Source organism: Anopheles gambiae, chromosome 3, assembly GCF_943734735.2.
Source record: "Anopheles gambiae chromosome 3, idAnoGambNW_F1_1, whole genome shotgun sequence".
Classification (NCBI taxonomy): Eukaryota; Metazoa; Arthropoda; class Insecta; order Diptera; family Culicidae; genus Anopheles; species Anopheles gambiae.
Genome location: NC_064602.1, coordinates 2596149 through 2622773, shown reverse-complemented (window position 1 = coordinate 2622773; position 26625 = coordinate 2596149). Strand labels below are relative to the sequence as shown.

General features: G+C 50.3%; 3 protein-coding genes across 4 annotated transcripts in view; all 3 read left to right on the top strand.

Moving 5' to 3' along the window:
- LOC1278050 (protein dachsous) overlaps positions 1 to 26625 on the top strand; it is a 94998-nt gene that overhangs the window by 59778 nt on the left and 8595 nt on the right. For both annotated transcript variants that reach the window (XM_061658277.1, XM_061658278.1), the window contains exons 4-7: positions 24552 to 24732; positions 24864 to 25352; positions 25440 to 26050; positions 26131 to 26596. In XM_061658277.1, the coding sequence (XP_061514261.1) occupies positions 24552 to 24732; positions 24864 to 25352; positions 25440 to 26050; positions 26131 to 26596 (1747 nt within the window). The remainder of the gene's footprint in view (positions 1 to 24551; positions 24733 to 24863; positions 25353 to 25439; positions 26051 to 26130; positions 26597 to 26625) is intronic.
- On the top strand, positions 941 to 1401 carry LOC1278048 (turripeptide Pal9.2). The gene has a single exon (XM_317576.4). The coding sequence runs from the start codon at positions 1059 to 1061 to the stop codon at positions 1305 to 1307; it is 249 nt and encodes an 82-aa protein (XP_317576.4). The 5' UTR covers positions 941 to 1058; the 3' UTR covers positions 1308 to 1401.
- On the top strand, positions 4497 to 5117 carry LOC1278049 (serine protease inhibitor Kazal-type 1). The gene has a single exon (XM_317577.4). It carries the CDS (start codon positions 4649 to 4651, stop codon positions 4922 to 4924), a length of 276 nt encoding a protein of 91 aa, XP_317577.4. The 5' UTR covers positions 4497 to 4648; the 3' UTR covers positions 4925 to 5117.

Here is a 26625-nt window from a genome sequence, read left to right as displayed (position 1 = left end):
GAACAAAAAGAGGAGAGAGTACGAGCAATAATGGCACAGGCACAAACACTGGCCTGCTGCAACAAAGAAAATTACCCAGAACGCACGGGGAAGCGCACAACCGCCGGTCAGAAGACCGTCGCGGACCGGGGGAAGGGAGTGGGTGTTGTTAAAACAATATGGTGGCCCGGCTTGACAGTCGCCATCATTGGCGGATGATGGCCGATGCCAGCGACGATGTGTGTGTGTGTGTGTGTGCCGGGTTTTGATGAAGATATCGCAGAATGCGTCCAATTTGATGCGATCCCGTTCATCAATGGGCCGAACGATCTGCTCCGGCGACTCTGGCGCACCGTAGCAGGAGGCGTTGGATAGATTAGCCGGAGATAGACTTCCATTCCCGTAATCGACGTTGTCATAAAATAAGCTGCTCGATAAATCATGCAAGTGCAGGCCAAAGGAGAAGGAGCAGCCCAAAGAGGACGATCATAATCTGTTTGCACTTGCTGGAATGCTGTCTAAGGCTGCGGTTTGTGTCGGCGCTGCTGCAAGGGAGCGATGGGCAACGAACGGCGTAGAGATTATTGCAGACGAGCTGGCCAGAAAACCTCGCCGACAATTAGGCACCTTTTAATGGATCGGGGGAAATCCATCATCGACTAGATTGCATACCAAGTTTAATACGCTATTTGCTAAATTAACATCGGAAATGATGATATTGCTGGAACGAATGTCTTGTTTGCTCTATGGAAAACTTGCCGTTGTTTACCTATTGGTGGAGCATTCCCTCGCCGAAGGCCGTGTGGTGGCTTGTTATTAATAAATAAAAGCAAGGTACACTAAAGGGGCATGACTTAAAAAAAACCCATCGAGATATCTTATCGAAAATCAACACGACGTCAGCTCACTGCGTGCCTGATAACGGATTGTGTAAGTTCAGCTGTTCTACACGGTCCGCGCACCTTCAAACCAAACTGCGACGTTGCTTAGCCTCAGTTCATACTGTTCTACTGTTGCTGCAACCGGACACGTCAGTGAAGTTCTTCTCTACGGACATCGACATTCTCGCACCCAGGAAGATGCGCGTCCATCTGCTTGCCGTATCGGTGCTGCTCGTGGTTCTGGCACTGCAGACCACTCCGGCCCAGGCGGACATCAACTCGGAAATGGCGACATGCGCCTGCCAGCTCATCTACCGCCCAGTCTGTGCTAGTAACAACGAGTCGTACTCCAACGAATGTGTGTTAAAGTGTGCCAGTGAAACACCCACCGGCCGTTCGATCGGGCTGCACAAAGTGAAGGATGGCAATTGCAATGGAGAGTTCTAAATGAAGCCTCACGTGGCATTAAGAGTGCTTTCATACCACCCGATGTAAAACCGATCTAATAAATGCAGTTTCTTTGATTATTGCTTCATACAAATCAAGTGTTTTATAGGTGTGTTGGTGTGACGAATGTGTTACAAAGAATTGCTTCCGATTATTATCGCTGATAAGGTTTTATTAATACAAGCCAATCCAATCCAAGATCACGTTCTTCAAGATCTACTAGTGACAAGTATATTGACAGCTTGTGAGTTTCTGTTTGTCGTCGATACAATACGACACGATATCACCTTTTAATGCTTTCTTCAGTAAACAATAGCACTAGACTTTTGTGTCACTCTCATAAACTCGACCTTTAAATAAATTAAATAAATTAAATTGATCTATGAATATGAACCGATCTATGCATCCATCTTTGTTGCGTTGTGTGTCCGTGCGCTCGAGGGATAGATGGAAGCAAATCGATTATTGACTAGATTGCAGACCAATTTTAATAAGCAATTTGTTAAATTGGCATCGGAAATGTTGTTATGACTAGAACGAATACCATGTTTACTAAACAAAATTACTTGCTGATAACATCTTGTACAACGTCTCAGCTTTATTATACGCCCTGTCCACATACATATAAAACTGCGACCTTGTTTAGCTTCTGTTCATAGTGTTCTTCTGCTGATTTAACCCGACACGTTTCTGAAAGTGTCAGTAAAATTCTGCACTACAACTTTTTCGAACCCATAAAGATGCGCGTCTATTTCCTTGCCGTATCGGTCCTGCTCGTGGTTTTTGTTGTGCAGTACACTCCGGCCCAAGCCGACATGATTTTGGACATCGAGAATTGCCCCTGCTTTTTGATCATAACTCCAGTTTGTGGGAGTGACAACAAGACGTACGACAACGAATGTCACTTAAACTGTAACGCAAAACATTCGATTGGGTTGCACAAAGTGAAGGATGGCGATTGCAATAGTGAACCCTCTATGCAACCCCGCGAGGTACCAAGATAACTGTAATACAACCCGATGTAAAACCGATTTTATAAATATATTTCCTTTGATTGTTTCTTCATACATATCAACCGTATTAGGTACATATCAAATGTATTATATATGAGTAAACGATAGTATTAGAATTCTTTATTACTCTCACAAATTCTGCATTTGTTGGTGTGAACTCAATATAACTCAACGGAGCAATCTTGCAGTGTGCACTACCATTGGGATAAATTAAATTGGTCTACGAATATGCATCCATCTTTGTTGTAACTCGCGGGATCGATCGAAGCAAATCCATTATTGACTAGATTGCAGAACAAGTTTAATACGCTATTTGTTAAATTGGCATCGGAAATGTTGTTACAACTACAACGAATACCATGTTTACTAAACAAAATTGCTGGCTGATAACACGTTGTGCTACATCTCAGCCTTATTATACGCTCTGTGCGCATACATATAAAACTGCGACGTTGTTTAGCTTCGGTTCATAGTGTTCTCCTGTTGATTTTACCCAACACGTTTCTGAAAGCGTCAGTGAATTTCTACTCTACAGTTTTATCGAACCCATAAAGATGCGCGTCCATTTGCTTGCCGTATCGGTGCTGCTCGCGGTTCTTGTTCTCCAGACCACTCCGGCCCAAGCTGACATGAATTCGGGGATCGGTGCGTGTCCATGCCATACGATAGCTGAACCAGTCTGTGGGAGTGACAACAAGACGTACGGCAACGAATGTCAATTAGACTGTGACGCAAAATATACGATTGGGTTGTACAAAGTGAAGGATGGCGAATGCAATGAAGAGCCCTCGATGTAACCCCACGTGGCACTAAGTATGCTGTAATACAACGCAATGTAAAAGTGATTTTGTAAATAAAGTTCCATTGTTTGTTTCTTTGAGAATATCAAGTTTATTAGATATGTGTTGCGGCTGCGTGGCAAATGTTTGTATCTGATTATTATAGCTGATAAGGTCTCATTAATCCAAGCGTCCAAGCCTTTTCTCCTTTTTTTAGGATTAATCCATGACAAGTACATTCTGTATTACTTTCATAATATCCGCATGTCTTGGTGTGAAGTCAAGATAACTCAACGCTGCAATCTTGTAGTGTGTACTACAATTGGGATAAATTAAATAGGTCTACCAGCAATAGCCGCATGTGGCTCTGATTTCTGGATGAAGGCTCTTAATCGATGATCTAGCTCTTCGGACATTCACGTGGATCGCTTCGAACATTTTTGACGAATTTTACCTATCAATGAATCCATCTTTGTTGCGTTATGTGCAATTATCGACTACATAGTCGTCCAATTTCAATACGCTTTTTGCTGAATTAGGATCAGAGATGTTGTTACCTTGTTGACTTAGCACGACACGTTGAATGATGCGCGTCCATCTGCTTGCCTGTATCGGTGGTGCTCGTGGTTCTTGTTCTGCAGACCACTGCAGCACAATTAGACTGTGATTTTAAACGGGATTCGCCATGCATCTGCCAATTATACAAATGGCCAGTCTATCGAAGTGACAACCACATTTATGGTAACAATTGTGATCTCGAATGTACCAGAAACACGCCCGAAGGCCGCTTGATCGCGCTGCACCAAGTGTCGATGGACAAGTGCAATGCAGAATCCCGATGTAAAAACGATTGAATAAATTCAATTCGTCTGATTGTTTCTCCATACAAATAAAGTGCATTATACGTGTCTTGGTCCGGCGAATATTTTTTAGTATGTGTTGCAAAGGTTTGCATCTGATGATTATGGCTGATAATGTCCCATTAATCCAAGCGTCTCAAGTATCTTCTTTATGATCGACAAGTGACAAGTACTTTGACAGCTTGTGAGCTATTATTTACTATCAAAATCCTACCACTGTCTAATGCTCTTATGAGTGAACGATTCCATTTGATTTCAATATTACTCGCAAAAAATCAGCATATGTGTTAGTTCAGGATGACTCATAGATACAATCTCCTAATGTGCATTATAAGTAGACGACATGAAATAGGTTCGACGTACGGACGCCTATTTCCCCGAATATGCCCCTATCTTTATCATCTTTGTTATGCTGTGTGTTGGTGTGCGTGAAGCATCGTACCACTACGATGATAACTTCCAACGAACAGGCAACACATCAACCTAAGAGCTTTGTTTTTGTGATAAGAACCGTATCAGTTAGCAGTTTTTTATTTATCAGCAGTCGATGCGCACTGGACTGAATCATTGCTTTGTGCGATTTCTGCTACAGCTGACGAAATAGTTGTACTTGTGTGTTTTCCCCTGACTCCGTAAACGTGTGACTTTCTATTAGGATCATCTGTCCGTTGCTAAACGAGCCAATTAAGATGCGTTCCTGGAGTTTGGTGGTGGTGCTGTTGACCGCGATAGTTCTGCTGGGCGGTGAAAGTGTCTACGCTAGACGCTCGAAGGACGGTGCTTGCGCCTGTCCCCGCATATACGACCCCGTCTGTGGTACGGATCTGAGCACGTACGCTAACCGCTGCATGTTGGACTGCAAGGCGGAGGAAATGGCGGCACGGTCGATCGAACTGCGAGTGTTGCGCCGTGGCGCTTGCGACGAACCTATCCAGGAGCCCATCGAGGAGCAGCCCGAAGAGTGATGTGCCGGAAAAACAGCCCCCGAAATCCGGTCTGCAAAAAGGCGATTGCGTAAAGTGCCTACATCGTGCGATAAAATCAACCTGCTTTTATCAATCAGCCCAAGACTAATAACAACCGATTCCGTTCGCGGCTGTGTACAATGTTCATTACGAGACACTGTGTTTTGCAATAAAATCAATTATCCTTCTCCGACACGGATCAGTCGAACATAATTTAATAGTCCATGGTCTCGATTCTGCTATCGAGGCACCAACCAACCATTCGCTTCTTTATCAGATGACGTTGCAATCAGCGTAATCTACCACTTCTCCGATAGTTGTGTACGGTCTAATCCTCGGTGGAATGTATCGGTGTGAGGCCACCCATCTCTCGCATGCCTCTTGTGCCCCGACCCTGACCACACCGCACACAGGCTTTAACATTGTCTGAGTGCGCATAGAGCGGGCAGGAAATGCAATCATTATACTACCGTTGCTGTCACTGCTTCAATCAGCGATTGGTTCTGATCGAACATGACATTTGCACACCATTCCGATTCATAAAGCGAATGCCTGGTCGCATCTTTGATGTCGATATTGCTCAAGATCCTGATGCGATGCCGTTCTACCGTTCCATTCCACTCACACTCCGATCGCTGCTCATTGCTCCCGCTCTCTATACGATGGCAAGCGGGCGATCTTACACAGTGGAATGCGTATCTAGCGTGCGTGCGTCCGTGCGGTCAAAGCCTGCGGAACCGCCATGTTGCTTGCTCTCGGATGGGGCTTTAATGAAATCATCCCCTATTTCCATTCCATTCGCATCCTCCTGCCTGCGCGAGTGCTTTTATGAGTCTTCGCAACGGCAACGCAATCCTGTGCAAATTAAAAGCCATCGTAGCCCAAAACAGGAAAGAGCGCGCGCATCCTTAGCAACCGGGCCGAGGGACCAACTATGAGGCTGAGTTGGCTTTGGAGGCGGAAAGTGGCGGAGGGCTTGAGAAATCATCACGTAATGTTGCCTTTATTTATTGCACTATCGGCATCGATCGTCTTCGCTTGTACGTTCGGCGGGGTTCGATCTGCTAGCATTGCGGTTTTAAAATCGCTAACAGAGGAACCTCCAAACGTACGGTGGAGAACACGCACCAAGAACAAACAGCATTCGCTGGTCGGACTAGGCGTGTGTGAGCCTGAGGACACAGGGTGGAGGATTATGGTTATTAATGCAACGATACCGCGCCAACTGCTAGAACCGCCGCTGCGTTGATTCAATGGAGGTGATTAGTTGGTCGATTGAAAAATTAAAATGGTTTTTGCGTCGTTCTACAGCAAGCGAACAAAACCAACTAGAGTTTTGCGAGTTGTGCATCTACAAACTTTACAGCCAAGCTGAGACAAATTGGTGAAGAATTTAAAGTATTTTTGTTAATTTTAATTCAAGACTAAAGCATACACTCATCTGTGTGGATGTAGATGTATGAATGATTCAGCCTTTTCTATTTAGATGAATCATATTTTTGAAGCTAGACTAGGTCGGCTTTTCTGATAACAATCCAATGGATTGATTGTGATAACATCAGTCGAAAATGGCATTGCTTGTTTGTGAAGTATTCTTGAACGTGCAAACTCTTACTAACTCTTCTGCAAATCCTTTTCTAACACAATAATCTACCAAATGGCCCATAACTGTATCAGCTGTGTGTGCCGCTGCAACGGAATAACGGTGCGGCCATTTTCTTTCTACCATCGTCCGACCGTCAACCAACCCACTTTACCCCAACCGTTTGCAAACCGTACCGTGCGATGTGTTTTGTAATTATTTTTAAAATTTTGTCGATGATTATTAAATACATTCCTTCGCCACGCTCCTCCTCCTCCTCCTCCGCTCGTCCGTGTGTCGTCAGCGCCGTCCATTCTATCCGTACCACCAGCACTCACTTGATCGCCACCCATTTCCGCCCGAAGACGACGAATCATGTTGCAGGGTCTTTCCCCTTTCTTTGCTGGTACTGGTGCGGCCCAACCAACGATCGCAAAGTGATTACAGTGATCGCGTTCGCGATCATTCCTCCCCGGGTGCGGCGGTCGTGGGATAAATAGCAGTAGAAAGCGAGGGAAAGATGCGATTGGCGAGAGGCGAGTTCGGCCTGGCCCACGGAGCAACACAGAAACCAGAAACGCACTCACACTCGGGCCGGTCCCAGTGCCAGAAAGAAGAAAAAAAAAACGGGAACTCACTCACGCAATCTCGCAATGGCCGGTGCTCGGGTTTTATTATCAAATAATTATCTATTTCTTACCCTGCGCCTTCCACACACGCTTCGATATGCGTGCCTTTGGCAGTAGCCCTGCCCCACCCTTTTTGGAATCGGAGGGGGAAGGGGAACACCAACACAGGTACACGAACACACACATACACACTGCTTTAGCGTTGCTTTTTGCGCTGTGCTCGTATCACAGCGAAACCTGTGCGTGGTTGATCAACAGCAGCACGGTGGGTTCGTCGTCGTCGCCGCCGCCGCCATCTGGGGATATCTGACCAATCGAGCTCGCGGATGTGATGGAAGCCTCTCGTCACCGCTGATCGCGTTCTTGATCTTGATCGGGCCAAAAACCATTTGTTCCTCTGCCCATCTGGGAGGGCCCCGGGAATGGAGCGCTTGCTTGCTGAAAACTCTTTCGTGTCTTCAACGGCCGGTATCAAGTCCAGCAATTCGCCCCCTCCGCTACGTAATTAGATACGGCTAACGACGCATTTGCTGGTGCCTGTGAATTTTCCCCCTTCTTGCGAGGTGTATAATTACTGCTACTATTGGCTTCTTCAAATTTTCCTCCTTTTCAGAGGATCGAAATCGTATAATGTGTGCTGGAGATCAAAACTTAATAGTAAAAAATAGGAAAGCCATTTTTAATCGTTGAGATTTTTCTGCATTGGACTTTATTCTTACAATGATTAACACACGTCTTTTTCTTCTTCTTTCTCTATTACAGGTATGATTTGTGCAGCTTTTGGATGGGACAAACAGTAACAGGCTTTCCTGTACATCTAAGTATTCGATACCTTTCTTACTCAAAAAACCCATCTTATTTTCCTACTACCGGTGCAAAACTGCACTCGGGACTGTTTATGAAGGGAAAGGGCGCACGCGTAGGGCAGAGGGTTCCGCTGCCAGGAAGCCAGTTGCCAAATGGTGCACAAAATTATAAACATAAAACGCATCCGAGCCATAATAAGAAAATAATAATCACATCCAGCCGTCGCGGCGCTCGGCCAAAGCTAACAAGTTCAGAAACCTCTAAACGAACCGAACCTCAGAGGCAGTGGTGGGAGGGAGGGGAATGAGGGGGACCGGCCTATTGAAAGAGGAAGCAAGAAGTGGAAAGTTCATCATCGTTCGTCCATATCTTTTGATGGATCATGATGAATCTCTCATTCGCTGTCCGGCCTCCGTCGCCGACGCCCGGCCTCGCCGATGTGTTTGCCCGCCTGTCGCCAACTCTTGGCGCTGGCACTTGGCGTATGATCATGGTTTTCCTCCGTGCAGCCGAATGAAAATCGAACCGCATTCATCCCCATTCAGCAAACCGAGCCCGGTGCAGCCCGGGAATCGATCCGAGATCGGCCCGAAAAGAGGCAAACCGTACGGATGTTTGTACTCGTCTCATCTGTATACTTTTCTTCTCCTTCCCATTGCGGCGCCTTTACCTATCATCATCATGGTCCTTGCACCAGCACACACACACACACACGCATAAAGAAAAACAGCTCTAAACATATACGCGGAAAGGGAAAAGGACACCGAGCCCGGGCAAAACATCGGTGTGCAACATCAGTTTCCTTCTTCGGGTCCCGATGCATGCAACGAAGCAATCAAGAAATTCGAATCTTCAGTCGAAGCAAATTTACCCAACCCAACGCGGACGAGGGACGGGGGCAAGCAATTTCCCTCCGCGCTGCCCCCTAACTCTCTCTCCCTTACCGCCAAGGGGCGAGAAATGATCCCGGGCACCCTTCAGGCCATGATCGGCTGGTGTCGAATGACCTGTCCGCAGGGCATTCTTTTCCACCACGGCGGCACGGCACGGAAGAAGAACAAATCCCCGATCGAAGAAGATCGTGCCAGATGATGGTGTGCAGGAAGGAATGTTCGTTTTCCTTCGTTCCCTTCCTACCCCCTCCCACCCCTTCCTTGGGGACTTGCTGTGTTCTTGCTGCTCCCGCCCATCGGATCCGGTCACGATGGTTGTTGGGATTGCGTACGAAGCGACCGGCAGCCAAAGTGCATTATGATTGCGATGCTATCTCATTTGCGGATGATTTTCATTCAAGTTTTTTTGCTCTTCCTCCGCTGGTTGCTGCTGCTGCTGTTGTTTTTACCCCTTTCGTACCCCAATCAACCGCAAGGGAAGTTTTTCCATCGCTCGCAACCCGCACACTGCTGCACGAGAGTGTGGAATCGATCCCCTTTGATGCAGTGTGTTCCGTTTTGCAGCGAGTTTTTCGCTGATTGAAGGTTTGCCGGGATGAAGATTAGAGTGCATTTTCGCTCGCGTTTTTCTGGAAAGCCACAAGTGCAGCCCGGACCCCGCCCGGTGCGTCCCTGCTGTGCCCCTGGCCCGGGGTAACCGATCCGTCTGTGTTCCGCGCTGGTCGGTAATGATGAATTTGACGGGCTCCGCTGCGCTCGTCGACGGCAGCGATTGTATTGCGCGATGCGGTAAAGTTTTTATTATCCCCGACCATCCCAAGCAACCAGCAACCAGCAGCAGCAAACACCGGGCGCACACCGCAGGATGATCATCGGTGCGGTAACGGAGGTCCTTTTTTGCGCTTCCTGGACGGCTTCGGTGGCGCAGGGGCAAAAAGGCAATATAAGCTCATAGTTGGCAATTATTTTGGCAATCTTTTTGTTGCCTTTCCCCCTTTAACCACCCCGTTAACCCTCCCCGCTGCGTGTGCTTTCCAATCATTCGGCAGTCCAAGTGCCATTACGTGACCACTTTCACGACTCCCGATGCGCTCGTCTTGCGATGTTAATAACTAAAGGTTCACCATCAACGAACTCGGTGCAAAAAAATAATGCACTCATACACACACACACACACACACACACACACACACACACACACACACACACACACACTGTCCAATCTCCCAATTCCCCCCCCCCCCCTCAGAACGCCCCGATAAGCAAAAGATGCATTACTGAGTCGGAAAGGATGATAGCCTTCCTCAAATTTTGTAGCTCTTTTCTGACCAACAACAACCAACAACAGCAGCAGCAAAAAACACACTCTCACACACACACACGATAAAAGAACAGAAAAGAAAGCGTAAAAGTGCATTCGCTTCCTTTTTGTGTGAGCAGTCGGATATATACATTGATTCCGGCGAAGATAAATCATTTCCCTCCCCGCTCAGCAGCAGCAAAAAAATCCTACAAATCGTACAAAACACGCAAAGCCCCACGGGATGGGCCACCGGATAGAGAGCGCTTCCTATAAATCACCGATCACCAGCGCGCGTTGGCTGGGGGGAAAAACGCTGGTACGAACCGAGAAAGCCAGAAGCAGCAAGGGCAACCTTTAAGCCCCTGGCCGAAATGAGTAAGCCTTCATAAATTTTCATTTCTTTCCACAATGTTGTAAAAACGGTTCGAGCTGCTGCATTGTGTTACAGTTTGTTAAAAACGCTCAATTTTGTTGCATCAAAGAGAAGAAGGGGGTGTTGGGAGGGCAAATTTCAAAGTGATCGTTTGCTTTGCGCTTGCACAACGCGCGGGTTCGAACACTGTTTGACTACCGAAAAAAGGATGGATAAGCCACATTCCGACCTGTCCACGTCGGAGGCTGCACTATGCGTCACACTTTGGTGCATAGCTGCATGTATGCGTGTGTGTGTGTGGGTGCATCGCTGCGAGTGCATCGAACTGCCGCCGGTGTCGTATGTGCAAACGATTCTGCAAACTAGTCGAATGGCTGTTGCGCTGTTGGTTTCGCTGCGCTCTCTCTCTCTCCGACTTGGTAGATAAAATGATGAAATCGAATTCGAAAGAATGTTGAAACAAACATGACAACAACAACAACAAAAAAGGCCCTCAACTGAATGTGTGTATGCGGGAGAGACAAAACATTCCTTAAACTGTCATCACTTGTGGAAGATGGAAGTTTAAAACCGCACCGAATGCGCAGAGCCGCCCCCTCTCTCCCGCAGATAGCGAACCAGCAAAGCAACAGAAACGGCAGGACAAAACAACAGCAACAACAACAAAAACTACATCCACACTGGAAGGATAAAAATAATAATAATGAATATGAGAAGCAAACGACGGGAGTGAGCGAGAGAGAGAGAGAAAAAACCGCAGAAACAATCAAACGAGCAACATCGGCGACGAACGGCGTTGACGACGGCTCCAAATGAAAGCAAGAAATGAAACAGCAAACAAACACACACACACACGGAGTCAAACACAAAACCACGGCTTGGACCGAAATATGTAATGACCATGAATAGTGGTGAGGTGCCGAACAGGGGGGAGGGAGCAAAATAAAACCGGCGGCCCTAACCAAAACTCGCGGTCTCGCGGGACACCGGATCAAACAAACCCTCACCGCCTTCCCCGCGCTCCCACGATGAGACACACGGTGATCGAACGGGGAGAGACCTGGGTGGAGGAAATCGAAAGCTTACGTTAACATTCTCAATAATCTTGCATGTGTCGCTCAACCGTTTGGGGGAGCGCTGGTGGCCGGTTAAGATCACCAAAATTGGAGGATCATCGGAACCGGGATGGGGGTGTGGGTGGGGGCATTCTCGTCCATGTTTGTCGCCAACGGTTTTGCCCCCCCTCCCACCCTGTCCACTTGCTTTCCCACCGTGATTACTACACTACGCGCGCGCGCTCTCACTCGCGTATGCAAACGTTTATCGCGCGGGTTCGATCGCGCGACTTTCCGCGGCGTGTCGCGAGCGCTACTCAATCCGTTGTGCTTGCAAGCTCAAAAACAGTTTACTCTTGCTGAAAGGTTCTTCTCCTGCAGCGCAAAATGCAAAATTTAAGGTCAAATACACAGAGAGAGAGAGAGAGAGTGTGCGGCAAAACGAGCGCGGAATGCGCGTGCCTTGGCAGCGGTGGAAGGATCTGGCCAGCAGAAGGAAGCATAAAAACGCTCAACCCGGAGCAGCGTTTGGCCCCGCGATCCAAATCGGGATCCCGCAAAAGGAACCGACAGGATTCGTTAAACCCCCTCCCCCGTTGATGCTTTTTGCTGCTGACTCAGCCGCTCAGAGCCCCTTTCTTAAATGTCCTTTTGGCTTCAAATTAGGGATTTTCCATGTTTATAGCGCATGCAGGGGGCTTTCTCGCGTGACGTTTTCGGGGTGGGACACGCTTTTTTTGTGGTTGCTGCCACGATCACGCGTTGGCGTTGGCCTTTCACGTTTGCGCCCGGGATAAGAGATTCATTCATCCATCCATCACATCACATCCGCGCACGACATATATCCCGGGCTTCTGGGCCACCGTTTTCCTTTTACGGCGCACGGCGATCGATCTCGTTTAATTCGAGCGCTTTTCGCGCGTTTTGTTTTTTTGCGCTCGCCCGTTCGGCCCGCCCGCCGTTGCCAGTTCTGCTTTGATGGTCGCTACCGAAAAGTCCTGCCTGTCTACCTGTTTCCATTTGCCGATTTATTCGTTGCCCTCGGGGCCCCTACACTACAACCGTCCGTCCGTCCGTCCGTCCGTGTGTGTGTGTGTGCGATCGAGCGATCGATTTCGCGCAAAATCCCGCAAACAGTTTTGGGGCGAACATTTCGGCAGTGACATTATTTATTTCATATATACATATAAATTAATGTAAATGTGCTTACCCCGCCCGCCCCAAAACACCCCTCGAGGGTCCGTTTTAGCGGGTTGTGCCATCTGTTCGCCCGCCTGTGTGTGTGCCCGCGTATCTGATTGTTGATGTTTTCGGTGTGCTCTCTTGCGCCCTTCCCCTTCAAACTCGCCGAGCCCGAGCGTGATGGGTTTGCTGCTTCGTGCGACCTGCATTTAAAGGACTTTCGTGGATCAGATTTTTGCATAAACCCACTCACCCGCGTTCCACACACTACCCCCCCCCCCCCTCACCCGGCATGCAGATAAAGCGAACGGAAAAACTCCGCAACTCCGCGACCGATGAAGGTTAAACCACCACGCTTGATGATACCAGACATAGATACCGTTTTGCGAGCCACTCCTCTCCGGGCACCGTGCTGTTTGTGCCAGGCCAGCACGACAAGGGCGAAGGTGGCCCTTTCGTGCGAGCTGTCACGCTGGCGAACGCGCGGCCAGCCAGGACGTACTTAACCGTTAATTGGATTAAGGGAGCGTCTGCCGAGCCGTGGCGTGGCGATCACATGCACTGACCTCTGACGGATCGCGCCACGGATCCTTTCCCGTGCTTCACGGACAGCCTTCAGCCACACACACACACACGCTCGCACTCCCCATGTTACCGAAATGCAGTCTTGCGTCTGGGGCTGCATACAAACATCGAACAATCTTATCGAACGCTACAAAATTGAGCTACGATTTACGACATTCGCCAAACGCCCGGGCCCTCCCTTATTTTACGAGTCCTTTTTTTTTTTTTGGCCGCGACTGTTTGCTGGTGAATGAAAGCAGCAACAACGGCAGAATGCCCGCCAGCCCGCCACTACTGCAGCACTCGCAGTACGCAGCGGACAAGGAACCGAGCGCGAAAGGAGTGTGTGCGAGTGCGCGCGCGCGCTCGCGCGAACGTCGTTCACGTTCCTTCTCTTGCGCGCACGGGGATGGGCTCAGTTTCCCAAAATTTAATTTATGAAATGAAATGAGTAGATAAGGCTTCGGTTGAAATAAATCTTGTCACCCCACCGGAACCCGCAAGCCCCCCATTCCCCCTCCGCGGCCGCCACATTCCACACATTTGGTGGCTGCAACGGGTCGGCCGTCCCCGTTGGTGTGTTGGTGAAAAAATCTGCCATGTTTTTTGCACTTCCTTTTGTGTCCCCGATTTGGCGCAGTTCCATCCCTCCCTCAGCCTTTTTACTCCTGCTGCATCACCCATCGCTCCCTCGTCCCGAACGAAGGGATGGGTGCACTTTTTTTTAAAGCAGGACTCTTTTCGCGCATCTCGCACAATCCAGCCAGGGACTTTGCTCTTCTCGTCGCGCACCCCTTCACCCGGGGGTATCTTTTCTGATCCCCCGCGCAAAAGGTATCGATTTTTCTTACCCTTTCCCAATGCAACAAAAAATAACGGGGAGAGGGGGGGGTAGCGAAATTAATGTGGCGTTGTTCGTTTGATTGCGAGGTGGAAATGGCGATCAATTAATCTGAAGAGAGTTCATATATCGTACACACTTTCGCATGGCCCCCCTGCGCCCGGTACTGTGGCGAAGCAGATAGGAAAGGAAAGACATTCTTCCGCCCGTTTCTGGGGGTGAATGGGGGAAGAGGGGGGGTCCGGAATCGTGCAGTTCACGAAACATCTCTCTTCCTTCCCTCATATGTGTGTGTGTGTGTGTGTGTGTGCTTGTTCCGTGCTGCTCGCAAGTGTGTGGTTCGTTCGCCGTTCGCAAATCCGGGCGGTACTCGGCATTTCTCCGTCTCCGGATCACGGAAATTAACGCCCCGATCGGACGAAATGTATTGCCCACCAGTATGCCCCGGTTTTGTGTCCAGATCGGAGATTAGCAGCCGAAGAGGAGGGGGGGGGGAACGAATTCCACCACTTCCTGTTCCTGTGGTCGCGCTTCACGCTGCTCCCTAATTCGCTAATGCAATGAGACCCGGGCCCGGGCGGAGTGCTTTGCCAGATGCTGTTTTGCAATTTCTTCGCACTGGAAAATTGACTTAATTAAAGTGAAACATTTCTGCAGCCAGGTTATGTGGAAAATTCAACCCAAAGCTGCTGCTGATGCTTGCAAATGTTCTGTTCTTCTGCCCCGCGCAAGTGTCTTAGTACGTTAGCGTACACGCCACATTCTACTTCTATTATTACTTCCCCATTACCATTCATCAAACAAAGCCGCTCCAATTCATCTAAATTAAAACCTCAACCCCCACCGACAACAAAAAAAAACACACACACACACACGATCCATTCACCTTTTGTTGCAAGCGTAAGCCAAGTGCGCTGCCAAAAACAAAACAAAAGAAACAGTAAAATAAGACCTGGCAACGGTGTGCGTCTAACCTTTCCTGGCCACTCCTGGTGTTACGGTGCCGCCAAAATGGAAGAATTTATATGTATATGCATCCGCTAGCTCAGTGAAGCAATGGCTCCAAAAGTAGGTTCTCTGCCGCGTTGTTCATGCTCCACCACGCACGGCTCCTCCAGACGGTGGAAATCATTTCGGGGAGAGGCGGCAGCAGGCACACAAAAACCGCCGAAAGTTCAAACTCTCCCGTGCGCGACTACCGCTAGCTTTTCTGCGTTAGTGCTGGTTTTCGAATTACTTTTCATTTGCACGATAATAATGTGCATCTACAGCGCACATTCATTTGCCTAACGCGCAATCCACACATAATCCGGAGAGAGAGAGAGAGACGCTCGGGCACACCACGTCGGGAGCATTCGTTCCTCCTTCCTTATCATCTACCGTTGGCCGGCGTGATATTGAAGCGGATTTTGGCGTAGCTTTGATCTGCGCGAGATCGTGTTCCCATCGCATCGGATCACCTTCCGCAGGAGATTGTCTTAACAGTTGGGCCAATGGGGTTTTAATCCACCCGCAAGCCCGCTCGGCTCGGCCCGTTGTTTGGCTCCTCTGCCCTCCTGCTCCGCTTCTACCAGCGCGTTTTATCGTGTGAATAAGGGGTGCAAGCCGTGTTTCATTTCACTTGATCATCAAAGAACCGAACCCACGGGGCACGTATGCAATAAACATAAAACCCTTCACACTTGCGCGAACCCTCGCGAACCACCACCGCCGGTTTAAGATTGTAAATGCGCCGTTTTTGGAAGGGTGGATAGATTCACTCCTAGGAAGGAGACCAGACCCGCGCCATAGGCCAGACTAGAAAATAAAACCGGGCGAAAAAATAACGTGTAGAGGTAAAGGAAGGAGACAACAGCAACACAAAAAACGCAATACTTCTTTCTCGGACATTGTTTGTTTTGCTTCGCGCGGCAAGACACAACAGCCTACGTCGGGCGGGTTGGGGTGGGAAGCCTGGGGAAGAGATCATGTGTGCGTTAAGTAGTGAATTTTATGAGCACCCTCAAACCGATGCAGTCTGAATGGCCGCGGGCAGCCCGACCAGCCGGGAACGATCTTTTCGGTACGAAACGATTCGTTTCGTCGCTTGTGCTAGCACCCAAGTCTTTCGTGGTGGTTAGAAGCTCGGAACAATGCTCGGAATTTCCAGCCAGCGCCGTTCACTCCCGGCTTTGCTTTGCCTCTTTTTCTATCCCCTTTTTTTCTTGGTCGTGTGGTGTGGTGGTGTGTATGCCCATCCGCCCCAACAATGATGATGGCCAGATTTTTGGCAGACCGTACACACTCAGGCCCGGCTCGCAGGGGCTGTACGCATAAAAACTTCATCAAAAGCAGCCTCACGCTCACAATGCGCCCAGACTAGATCACCGGCCGCATGCGTTAGCGTTAGCGCAGGAGTGAAAGAAAGAAGCAGGAGCAGGAAAGGAACGGCATTAGGCGCGTTTTAGGTCAATCAACAAAACGATTTCTTCGTGTCTGCTCCATTCTTTCGCCTGGGAGAGAACGTACCGCGCGCGCGCTCTCGTCCCCATGCAGGGAAAGGAGCACACACGCCGCAGACCGCGACCTGCTGCCGGAACGGCACACGAAAGTCACTGCGGCGCGGTTTTATGAGCGCACGAATGATGGAACATCCAACCAAGCTCTGGCTGACCCATCTAGCAGGGCTCGTAGGCCCTCTCGCACCACCAGGACTGTTTGTTGGCGTCCCATCAAAAACCGCCCGGCTTTGGTTGTTTGGTTGGTTGGTTGGTTCGTTGTGTTGCCCGGTGCAGCCTCCCCCCGACTCCTAGACGAAGAAGCCTTTTAATGTATCACACGGGAATAATGGCGATAGTGATGTTATTAAAATATAATTAGCTCACAATGCCAACCCATTAATCATTCTTCTGGCTGGCGTGCTCGGGTTTCGGTGAAATGAACCTGCCCGTCGCCCGACTCCTCCCCAGATGACTTCCCTCGGACGCGGTGGCGCTGTCCACGGTCCCGTTTTCTTTCTTTTTTTTTTTGCTTTATAATCGCCTGCTCTAAATACCACAGGCTCTCCTCTCCTTCTTGGCAGCGCGACCTCGCCCGGATAAAAATCCATTTTCACGCTCGACCTTCCCAATAATCGTGAAATGATGGGTCATGTGTATGTATGCAAGTGCAAGTAGATTCCACCATTAGTTCCAGCGCCGTTGTAGCTCCCATGCCAGGCGGAATCCTTTCTACGCTCGCTGGAACTATAATTATGTCAAAGGTGGGGAGGTCCGACTACCGTCCCCGGTGGTTCCCTGGTATGCAGGAATAAGGGCCAGAGGAGCTTATTGCTACGGCTTCCACTCAATTGGTCCCAAGAACTTAACGCACAAAGACAGTCCAATTCAAATGGTTCCGAAAAAATCGCATAAATACGCATCCACGTGTCCAGCGAAGTCGAACGGATCGATTGAAACAAAGAAGGCACCAAAACCTTCTTCCTCCACAAACACACACACACACATTCACTTCCATCCATCTCGCGATATCGTGGAAGAGGTTTTACGATCGCTCATCAGCTTCCCCTAATTGAGCGACGTCAGCAACTGTCCCCCCAATTAAAGATTGCCTCGAATATGGCGCACAAAACCCCCGCCCCGGAGCCGACCGAGGGCATATACGGCGGTGGTTGGGCCGTTCCGTACCGTTTGCCGCATTCCTCTCCGTCACGAATCGCGATCGCTTTGGAATTTCTCGCACGCTGAGAACACACACACACAAACGCGAGCGGGCGCGCGCGCACACACGCCCGTCTCGAACCCGCAGTTCCGTGATCGGGATTTTGCACAAAACGGTTCGCTTTCTGTGCGAAACAGTTTTCGCCCATTTTGCCTTCTTCTCGCACAGAACCAATAGGGAGGGGGTTGGTGGCATAATCCTCCTGGACGCACGGGCGCAGCGAACGTTCGTGCGCTTATAAATTTGCCCTTCCCGGCAGGGGTCAACCGAGCGAGGAGTCGCATCGACATGTCAAAATTCTCATTTAAATCAGTGAACACCTTTCGCTAAAAATTCCCGAACCCCGTCGTAAGTCGTTAAAAAGCTTAGACAAAGGGGGGGGGGGGCTGGCCTCCACCACTGGACTGGCAAAAATGGAAAAGGATGCAAATGATCGATGCGTCATCGAACGGGCGGGAAAACTGAGCAGCCGCTCTGTCCCACCGGGCTTCGAAATAATGTTGCCATGGGGAGGAGACAGAGGGGAAAGCATAGAACCAGCAAGGGAAAGTCAGGCGACACATTGCAGAACGCCAGAACGGGGGTTAGAACCAGAATTGGGACGTGAAATTAAAAAGAAGCTTCCTTTCTCGCACAATCTTTCTTCTAGCAAAGAAGGAACTTCCCTGTCCAACAAGCAAAAGAGGGAGAGAGAGAGAGAGAGAGAGAGAGAGCAAAACTGGTTCGAGGCGACGGGTTTTGGGGTTGAGTCTCCCGGTGAAGGAAGGGAAGGAAATAAAACGTAAATTTACTGTCCAGATAACTGCTCGCACAGCCTCCAACGATTTAATGAGCGAATGAACTAATCGAGGGAGAGGGCGCAAGCTGGGAACCATGTGGGAGATGATCGGGGGGAGTCGGCGGGTATGCTGAAGGCCACTGCTGATAGAGAGACCCCCTTGGATTGTACGGGAAGTGAGCGAACCAAAGTGAGGGACCAAAAACAACGCCAACAACGGCCTTCTCCCGCTGCCAATTTCGGCCCAACGGTCGTCCGTCAACCACGCGGTGTCCCGCGGTTGCGCAAAATTTGCGTCGAAGCTGACGAACGTGCGAGGGACCAGGGCGAGCGTTCCTGTGGAATATATTGATTTAATTAGAATACGCGTGGAGCGTTCATTACGATATTTTTTCCATTAATTATAACATTTATGCGTTTCTGCGGTTTGCCGTTGCCCGACTTTTGCCCTTCTGCTGCTGCTGCTGCTATCGACATTCTTTGGATTCGATTCGCAGCCGCTTGCCTGGGTTACGTGGATACGTAAATTCGTTTTTTCCCCTAGTGGCCTCCGGATGATCTGGCCCCATTCTGCAGTAGGGGGTGGTACGATTGCCCTTAAAGCATGCACATGCCTCCTCTCTGCGCGGAAGTAACGGGCTGGAGCGTCTTTGTAGCGTCTGGTCAATAGCGAGGCGCATAAGCACATTACAAAAGTGAGGCAAAGGTTGCGACCTTTGAATCTGTGGTCATTCGTGTACACACACACACACACACACACACACACACACATGTACCGTCTGGCGATCGGTTTCAGTTCACTTCCTAGTAGGCCGATTTTCCGCATGAAATACCTGATCCGAAGCGATCGGTTGTGTGAAACTAAAACATTCCTCCCAACCCAACCCCACGATCGGTCTTTGTGTGTGTGTGTGTGTGTGTTAGTCGACCTGTTTTCCCGGTGAAATTGCACATGTGTGTGTGTGTGTGTGTGTGTGTGTGTGTGTGTGTGTGTGTGTGTGCAGGAAGTTGGCTTAGGCCAACCCCAGCCCCGTTCCAAGCACCGAAATAGCCCCCGATCGGCCCTCTCGGCCACAAGCACACAAGTGTAGTCGGTGCAGGTTTCGAGATTAATTGATTTACCACAAGATTTAGATAACCGTTTTAATTACAATTAGATAAGGCTTCGATCGTTGGCCGTTGAGAGGCGTATTACTGGCGACCCCAGGGCTTCGCTGGACTGCTGCCCCGTGGAAAAGCCAATTCGAACCGACCCGAATAGTAGACGACGTGATGGTTCATGTGGCCTCCCTCCCTGCTTGGGCTGTGTGTATCTCCATCTCGGCCCGAGCGTCGAAAATGTCAACTCGAGCTGTCGTCTCCGCTGTCGGTCTAGCGAGGGAAAAGCGAGCTTCCGCAGCATCTCTCGGCATCGGCACCCGTGGCGTGGAGCGCGTGGATTTCACTGTTCCAGAATGGGGCACTCCCATGCCGAAAGCGATCTCGCTCCTCAGCTTCAAGCTTCAGCAGCGCTTCCAGCGTGCAACCCGATGGGGATCGTGTTTATTTGTGACTTTCGTAAAATATTCTCTTTTCGATCCAGAGAAGCGACTGACAGCGAAAGAGAGACAGAGAAAGAGATAGAAAGGGAAAGAGAGAATACTGCGGCTGCCTATAGCAACGGCAGCAGCACAACCACCAAACGTAGCAACAGGGCCGGCCGGTGGCGGACGTTCTTGATTATCCTTTCGTTATGTCTTTCCCCCTTCTTTCTATTTCTTGCGCTTGACTTTTCTTCTTCTTTTTTGTATTTGTGCCCTCCCGTGCTTCGATCTGTCTATTGAATTGCCTTATTTCTTCTACTGCCACTTTGTGTGTGTGTGCTTTTTTTTTTTTTGCACTCCACTACGTTTTCCCTTCGCCGTTCGCGGCAGAAGCGCGTCAGTATCTACATAATACGTGAACGCGAATATATACATAAATTTATTTGGATTGCAAATGAATACTGAAAAAGATTGTCGAATGATAACAAACCGGCGCGTCGTCGGTTCGATCGCCCGTCCGGGACCTAACTCGATGCAGGCCTCGGGTCGACTGCTCGGGGCCCACCTTCTTGTTTTTTTGTTCATTCATGCTGCTGCTGCTGCTGCTGCTGTACAACCATTTAAATAGCTGCGGCTGCAATGGGCCCACGGAAACCGTCAGGAAAATTGCCCTCCAGCACTCGACTGGCAATTCCGGAGGGTGTAGCATTGAAGGGAATGAAATTGTTACACCGCAAAAGTGTCATCAGTGTGCAGAAGCACCAGAAGGAGCAGAAGCAGCAGCAGCAGCAGCCAGTAACAGTACCGACACATGTTAGCCTGTGTGTGGGGCTCATGCTGCGGGACCGATGAGAAGGCGAACTTATCTAAAGCTATTGGAAAAGGGTGAAGAACCGATCACGCAGTGGGTGGATTAAAGCACTAGTTAACGCAGCTGGGCGTGGGAGGAAAACAAATATATCGTACCGAACGGTACCCGGTGGAAATAAAACGGTATAGTTCGCATCCCAGCTTGAAATTGGGTCGCTGTGTGTATGTGCGAGTGAAACAATCCCAATCCCCGGTTTTGGTAAATTGAAGAATCATTAAACAGAAAATTGTAAAATAAAAATAACTGATAAACTATTTGCATCTCAAACTCTGCTCCGCGGCGGAACGCCCATCGAAGGAAGGGGAGTCTGCCATTGATCCTGCCGTCTTATTTGCATTCCACAGCAGCATACCGTCCCGCCCGTGCACCCTTCGACACGGTGCAAATTCGAACGAGCAATACATTCAACTTACGCGCTCGCGCGCATCGATTACATAGTTTTCGCCGGTTTGCTACATAAAAATTCAATTAAAGCCCCTAACCGTGGGGCGGCCCTCCTTCGCGGAAGCTTCCCCGGAGGTCCGAGCCGGAGACAAACTGCTAACGCGCAAAAGTCGTGCCTCGCGCCCGCCATCGCGGAGAACAAAGAGTGAGAAATATGAACCACCCAATCCTCCCCTAAGCTCCCCTTTTTGCTGAACGTGTCCTCACCCGAACGTAGGTCACAAGATGCGAAATACACCTAGCCCCGATCGTCGTCGAAATCGTTAGCAGGGGATGCAAAAACGCATCGCCGCCGCTCCGGGCTGCGGGACTGCTTTCACACAATCACACTCGAATCGCTTGCCAACCCTGCTAAACGTGGCTGCGAGGTCTTGTCGTTTCGTCACCCGGGCGCGGGTCCACCGCTCCCCCCCTTTACGGTGTCGTCACCCGAGCACGAGGAAAAGGATCGCGCGCTGCAGATAACGTGTCGAGATCGCACAAGATCGTGTTAGCCCTCCAGCAGAAGCGGCACACACACACTGAATTCAACTCAGTACGTGGAGTGGCTCTCCAACCACGTCCGATCCTCGCCACTTTGCTCGCAAATTGATTTATGATCCCATCGTATTAATCTTCACTTCGAATTTAAATGATAAAACCCATGCACCTGATTTGATTAAAACCATCCGATAGCAGTGTTTTGTTCGCTGCGAAACGCGATACACAAAACACCCCAATGCCGGATTGCTCCGGGGGCGCACACTGTGTCTCGGTTCACGTTCGGGTTGAAAAATGCGGCAGCACCCCCAAAAACAGTGCCGTTGTCACACGGCTGGCCAGCGCTAGCTGTGCTTTGGAGAGCGATCGCACACGAGAAAAATCACACGTCCAAAAGCAAAACATGGCTCTGCTGCACCGCACAAACCGCGTGAGGAGGGAGAAAGGATGCCTTTGCCCGCGTCCACATATGATTCACTGTCGCGTCCGCGCGTCCGATCACTATCCGGTCCAGAAAACCCGATCGCCCGGATCGGATAATACGCGGTAGCGCGACGCGCATCGCACCGAACGCATCTTTCAGAAAATCATTAAAAATAAAGGATGAAGGCTCATTTCTCTTCTCCGCCGGCTGAGCCATATTGGGGTGAGTCGGCGAGTGCGTGCGTGTACGTGTGTGTGTGGTTGAGTGTTTTTTGTGTGTGCATTTGCTTCTGCATCCCGTGGCCGTGCCTTTTCTTTTAGCAAGCATCTTTTTTTTTGGGGTGGGAGAAGATGATTTTCTTCTCGTTTCATCATCTCATTCGTATTTTGGCCGTTCTTTTTTTTTTTTGGCAGTTGTTGTTAGTCGATTCGCTTCCTCTGGCCACTGGGACGCCGTGCGCCGAAGAGGAAAAAATATATTTTAGAGATAATAATGAAAATATGTGAGCAGCAGTGCGAGTCACAGGCAGACAGAGTCGTCTTAAAATTGGCTGCTGCTGCTACTTTCCGCCGCGTCATCGCGTATGGCGTCCCTTGCCGCGACCGCGGGAGCGCGTTAAATCAAGACGCCAGGAAGGACATCAACGCTTGGTTTGAAGATTGAAGCGCTGGCCCCGTACGAAAATCCCAGCGTCCCAGGGCTTGGACTTGGAGTGCAGCGCAGTCATAAAAGATAACAGCCGGGGATAAGACAAGAAAACACGAATTACGAATATGGGTATTTTATGTGACTCTCCATCTTCATCTCTGCGCGGTGCGCTGGTGCAACAGGCACTGGTCCCTGTTTCTCACACACAAAGTTCCCCAAACCGTGCCCGATTTCCATGCTGAGACAGAGACGGGAAGGGGGTCCGGTTGCCCAGAAACACCAATTGGGCATTACTCTTTTTCACCCGTAGCGGTGGTGCCTCGTGGTCGTGTTCGCTCTCATCGCAAAATATGGTTCCACATTTATTCATCGGGTTGTGGGTTTTTTTTTAATTTTTTTGCAACTTTTGTAAGAGCTCAGCCTGCATCGCTGCTTTTACTTTCGCCTTTCTCCAAACGGCTCGTTAAGGACATTTGCGAAGGATTAATTTTATTGACTACTGTGGCGGTTTCAAACCCACATTCGCCACCATAATCGTAACGGTTAGATCTTAACCACCGGCCACGGTGAATGGGAGCCACACAGCACACGGACCACCACCACTGTCACAACAAGGCACCCCAGCCCGCGGTCCGGCCACGCACTCTGCCCAAGGAAGACGATACGTTTCCCATTAGTTCAAAGATCAGCCACTCATTACCGTATAAATAGTCGAAAATTGTTCATTTACCATTTACCTCGCTTCGTTCGCTAATGTGCCCTCCTCTCCTGCTGACCCTGCTGGCTTGTGGGTTCGATTTTGTGCCACCGCTAAAGGCTGCAGTGAGTCGTGGAATCGTGGGTGAAATAAAACGAAATCACTTCAAAACCCGACCGGCCATCGAGCATCGGCGATCGATCGATCGAGTGAAGTGAAATCCATTTCAGTTCCACCAGCGCTCACGCTGCGCACCCGGCGGCGCCCAAGGGGTCGGAGGCAGGGCATGGCAGGAAAGTTGCAACTTGCGCCCATCTAGCGCGCACTAGATGCGCACATCGGACGCACGCGGGACCGATTTCACGGACGGTTCCATGGAATAATTATTATTAATTTAATTCCACATTAGGCTGCTCCCGAAACCTCCCGGGTGCGAGGGGGTGGCGATGGTACGGGGCCGGTAATGGCCGAAGAGGAACTGGTCGAAGATCAAAGGCAACATGCCGCAGCTGGGTTGTACGGGAAGCATGATCGATCCTTCGTCTAAAGGCATGGACGTCGGTTGCGCCAATTGCGCCACGTTTGCGATAATCAATGGAAACACGTGTACACTGGCCCCGCGCTTAGAATTAATGATGCTTGAACCCACACACACACACACACACACACACACATTCGGTCCATTACCGAGGGCATGGTAGAAGGGCAATGGGCATTGGGATTTGGGTTTGTTTCAACAGTCGGCATTCTAACCTATCGTTTCGTTCTTCGCGCTTTTCTCTTCCTTTCGGACGCACTTCGACCGTCTGCGATGCCGCGTTTTGGTAATTACAGGTATCGGCTACCGATCCGGACTGCGGCGTTAACGCAATGGTGAACTACACCCTCGGCGAGGGCTACAAGAAGAACGCGGAGTTCGAGATCCGCCCGAGCACGGGCGAGGTGTGCATCGCCAGCGAGCTGGACTACGAGACGCGCAATTCCTACGAGTTTCCCATCATTGCGACCGACCGAGGTATGTGACAGCTCGGTTGGGACCGTTTCGCCCCAGTTCAGCAGGACAACCTGCTGCTGGGCTTTCCTGCATGGCCTGTACTAACATCGTCATTTTCCTCTTTTTTTCGCTTCCTCACTCTCTCGCCACAGGAGGCCTCAGTACGACCGCCATGGTGAAGATCCAGCTGACGGATGTGAACGACAATCGGCCAACTTTTTACCCGCGCGAGTACAACGTGTCACTGCGCGAGTCGATGCCGACCAACTCGCTGCTCTCCACGCCGGTCGTGGTGGTCGTGGCGACCGATTCCGACTCGGGCAGCTTCGGCACGATCAGCTACCGCATTGTGGCCGGCAACGAGGCCGGCATCTTCCGCATGGACCGACTGACGGGTGAAATCTTTGTGACGCGCCCGAACATGCTGTCCAGCCGGACGCAGCCCTACCACCGGCTGAACATCTCCGCCAGCGACGGCGGTGGTCTTCGGTCGACGCATGACGCGGAGGTGTTCATTAGCGTGATCGATGCCACGCAGCGGCCGCCAATCTTTGACAAGCCTCGCTATACGTACTACGTGAAGGAGGATGTGAAGCGAAACACGGTCGTCGGAACGGTATCGGCAACGAGCAGCAACTCAGGTAAGTGAGCGGGACGTGTTGTTTGTTGTTTGAAAGTCAGATCATTAATAGAAGAACATGTGGTGTTACCCATTACAATGTCTGTAGGTAACCGTGGATCGTTACGATACTTCATCTATTCCGGCGATCCGGATGGGTTCTTCGCGATCGATCCGGTGTCGGGAAACATTCGCGTTGCCAATGCGCTGGATCACGAAACAAAGCCACAGGTGCTGCTCAACATTCAAGCGACGAGTGGTGACCCACCGGCCTACGGTCACACCCAGGTCAACATCGACATCGAGGACGTGAACGACAATCCGCCCGAGTTTGAGTCGAACACGGTGCGCATTTCCGTGCCGGAAAATGTGGAGATCGGCTCGCCGCTGTACGAGGCTAACGCGCAGGACAAAGACTCGGGCATGAGCGGTGTCATAACGTACATGCTAGCGGGCCAGGGCAATACGCTGAGCGGTGCCCGGTCCAGCCTGTTCAGCATGGACAGCCGCAGCGGACATTTGACCTTGGCGCGACCGCTAGACTACGAGTCGATGCAGCGCCACACACTGGTTGTCACGGCATCCGACTCCGGTACGCCGTCGCTGTCCACCAATCTGACCATTCTGGTGGAGGTGCAGGATGTGAACGATAATGCTCCGATTTTCGAGAAGAACGAGTACGCCATCTCGGTCATTGAGTCAACTCCGAGCAATTCACAGGTGAGTGCGAACAGTCTGGGTGTTCTGACGGATGACTTACGATGACTTACATTACCGCTGCTTCCTTTCCCATGTTACAGATCCTACAAGTCAGTGCGACAGACGCTGACACAGGCAACAATGCCCGACTGACGTACAAAATCCTCGGCGAAGATCATCAGCGTACCGGGAAGTCAACGCAACCGGCGTCGCCCGACGAGCCGGTGGCGGAGATATTCGGCATCTTTCCCAACAGCGGCTGGATCTATCTGCGCACCAAGCTCGACCGGGAGGTGAAGGAGCGCTACAACATCACTGTGATAGTGAGCGATAACGGTGTGCCGACACTGACGGCGACGGCACACGTGATCGTCACGATACTGGACGCCAACGACAACAGTCCCATCTTTGCGAAGAGTCTGTACGAGTTCGAAATCGAGGAAAACATGCGCCGCGGTGCCATGATTGGTACCGTGTCGGCTTCGGACTCCGATGCGGGCATCAATGCGGTCGTGCGGTACAGTCTCATACCGAGTAATACGAGCTTCCAGATTAACCCTGTCTCAGGTAAGCCCTTGGATAGGTGATGATCTCTT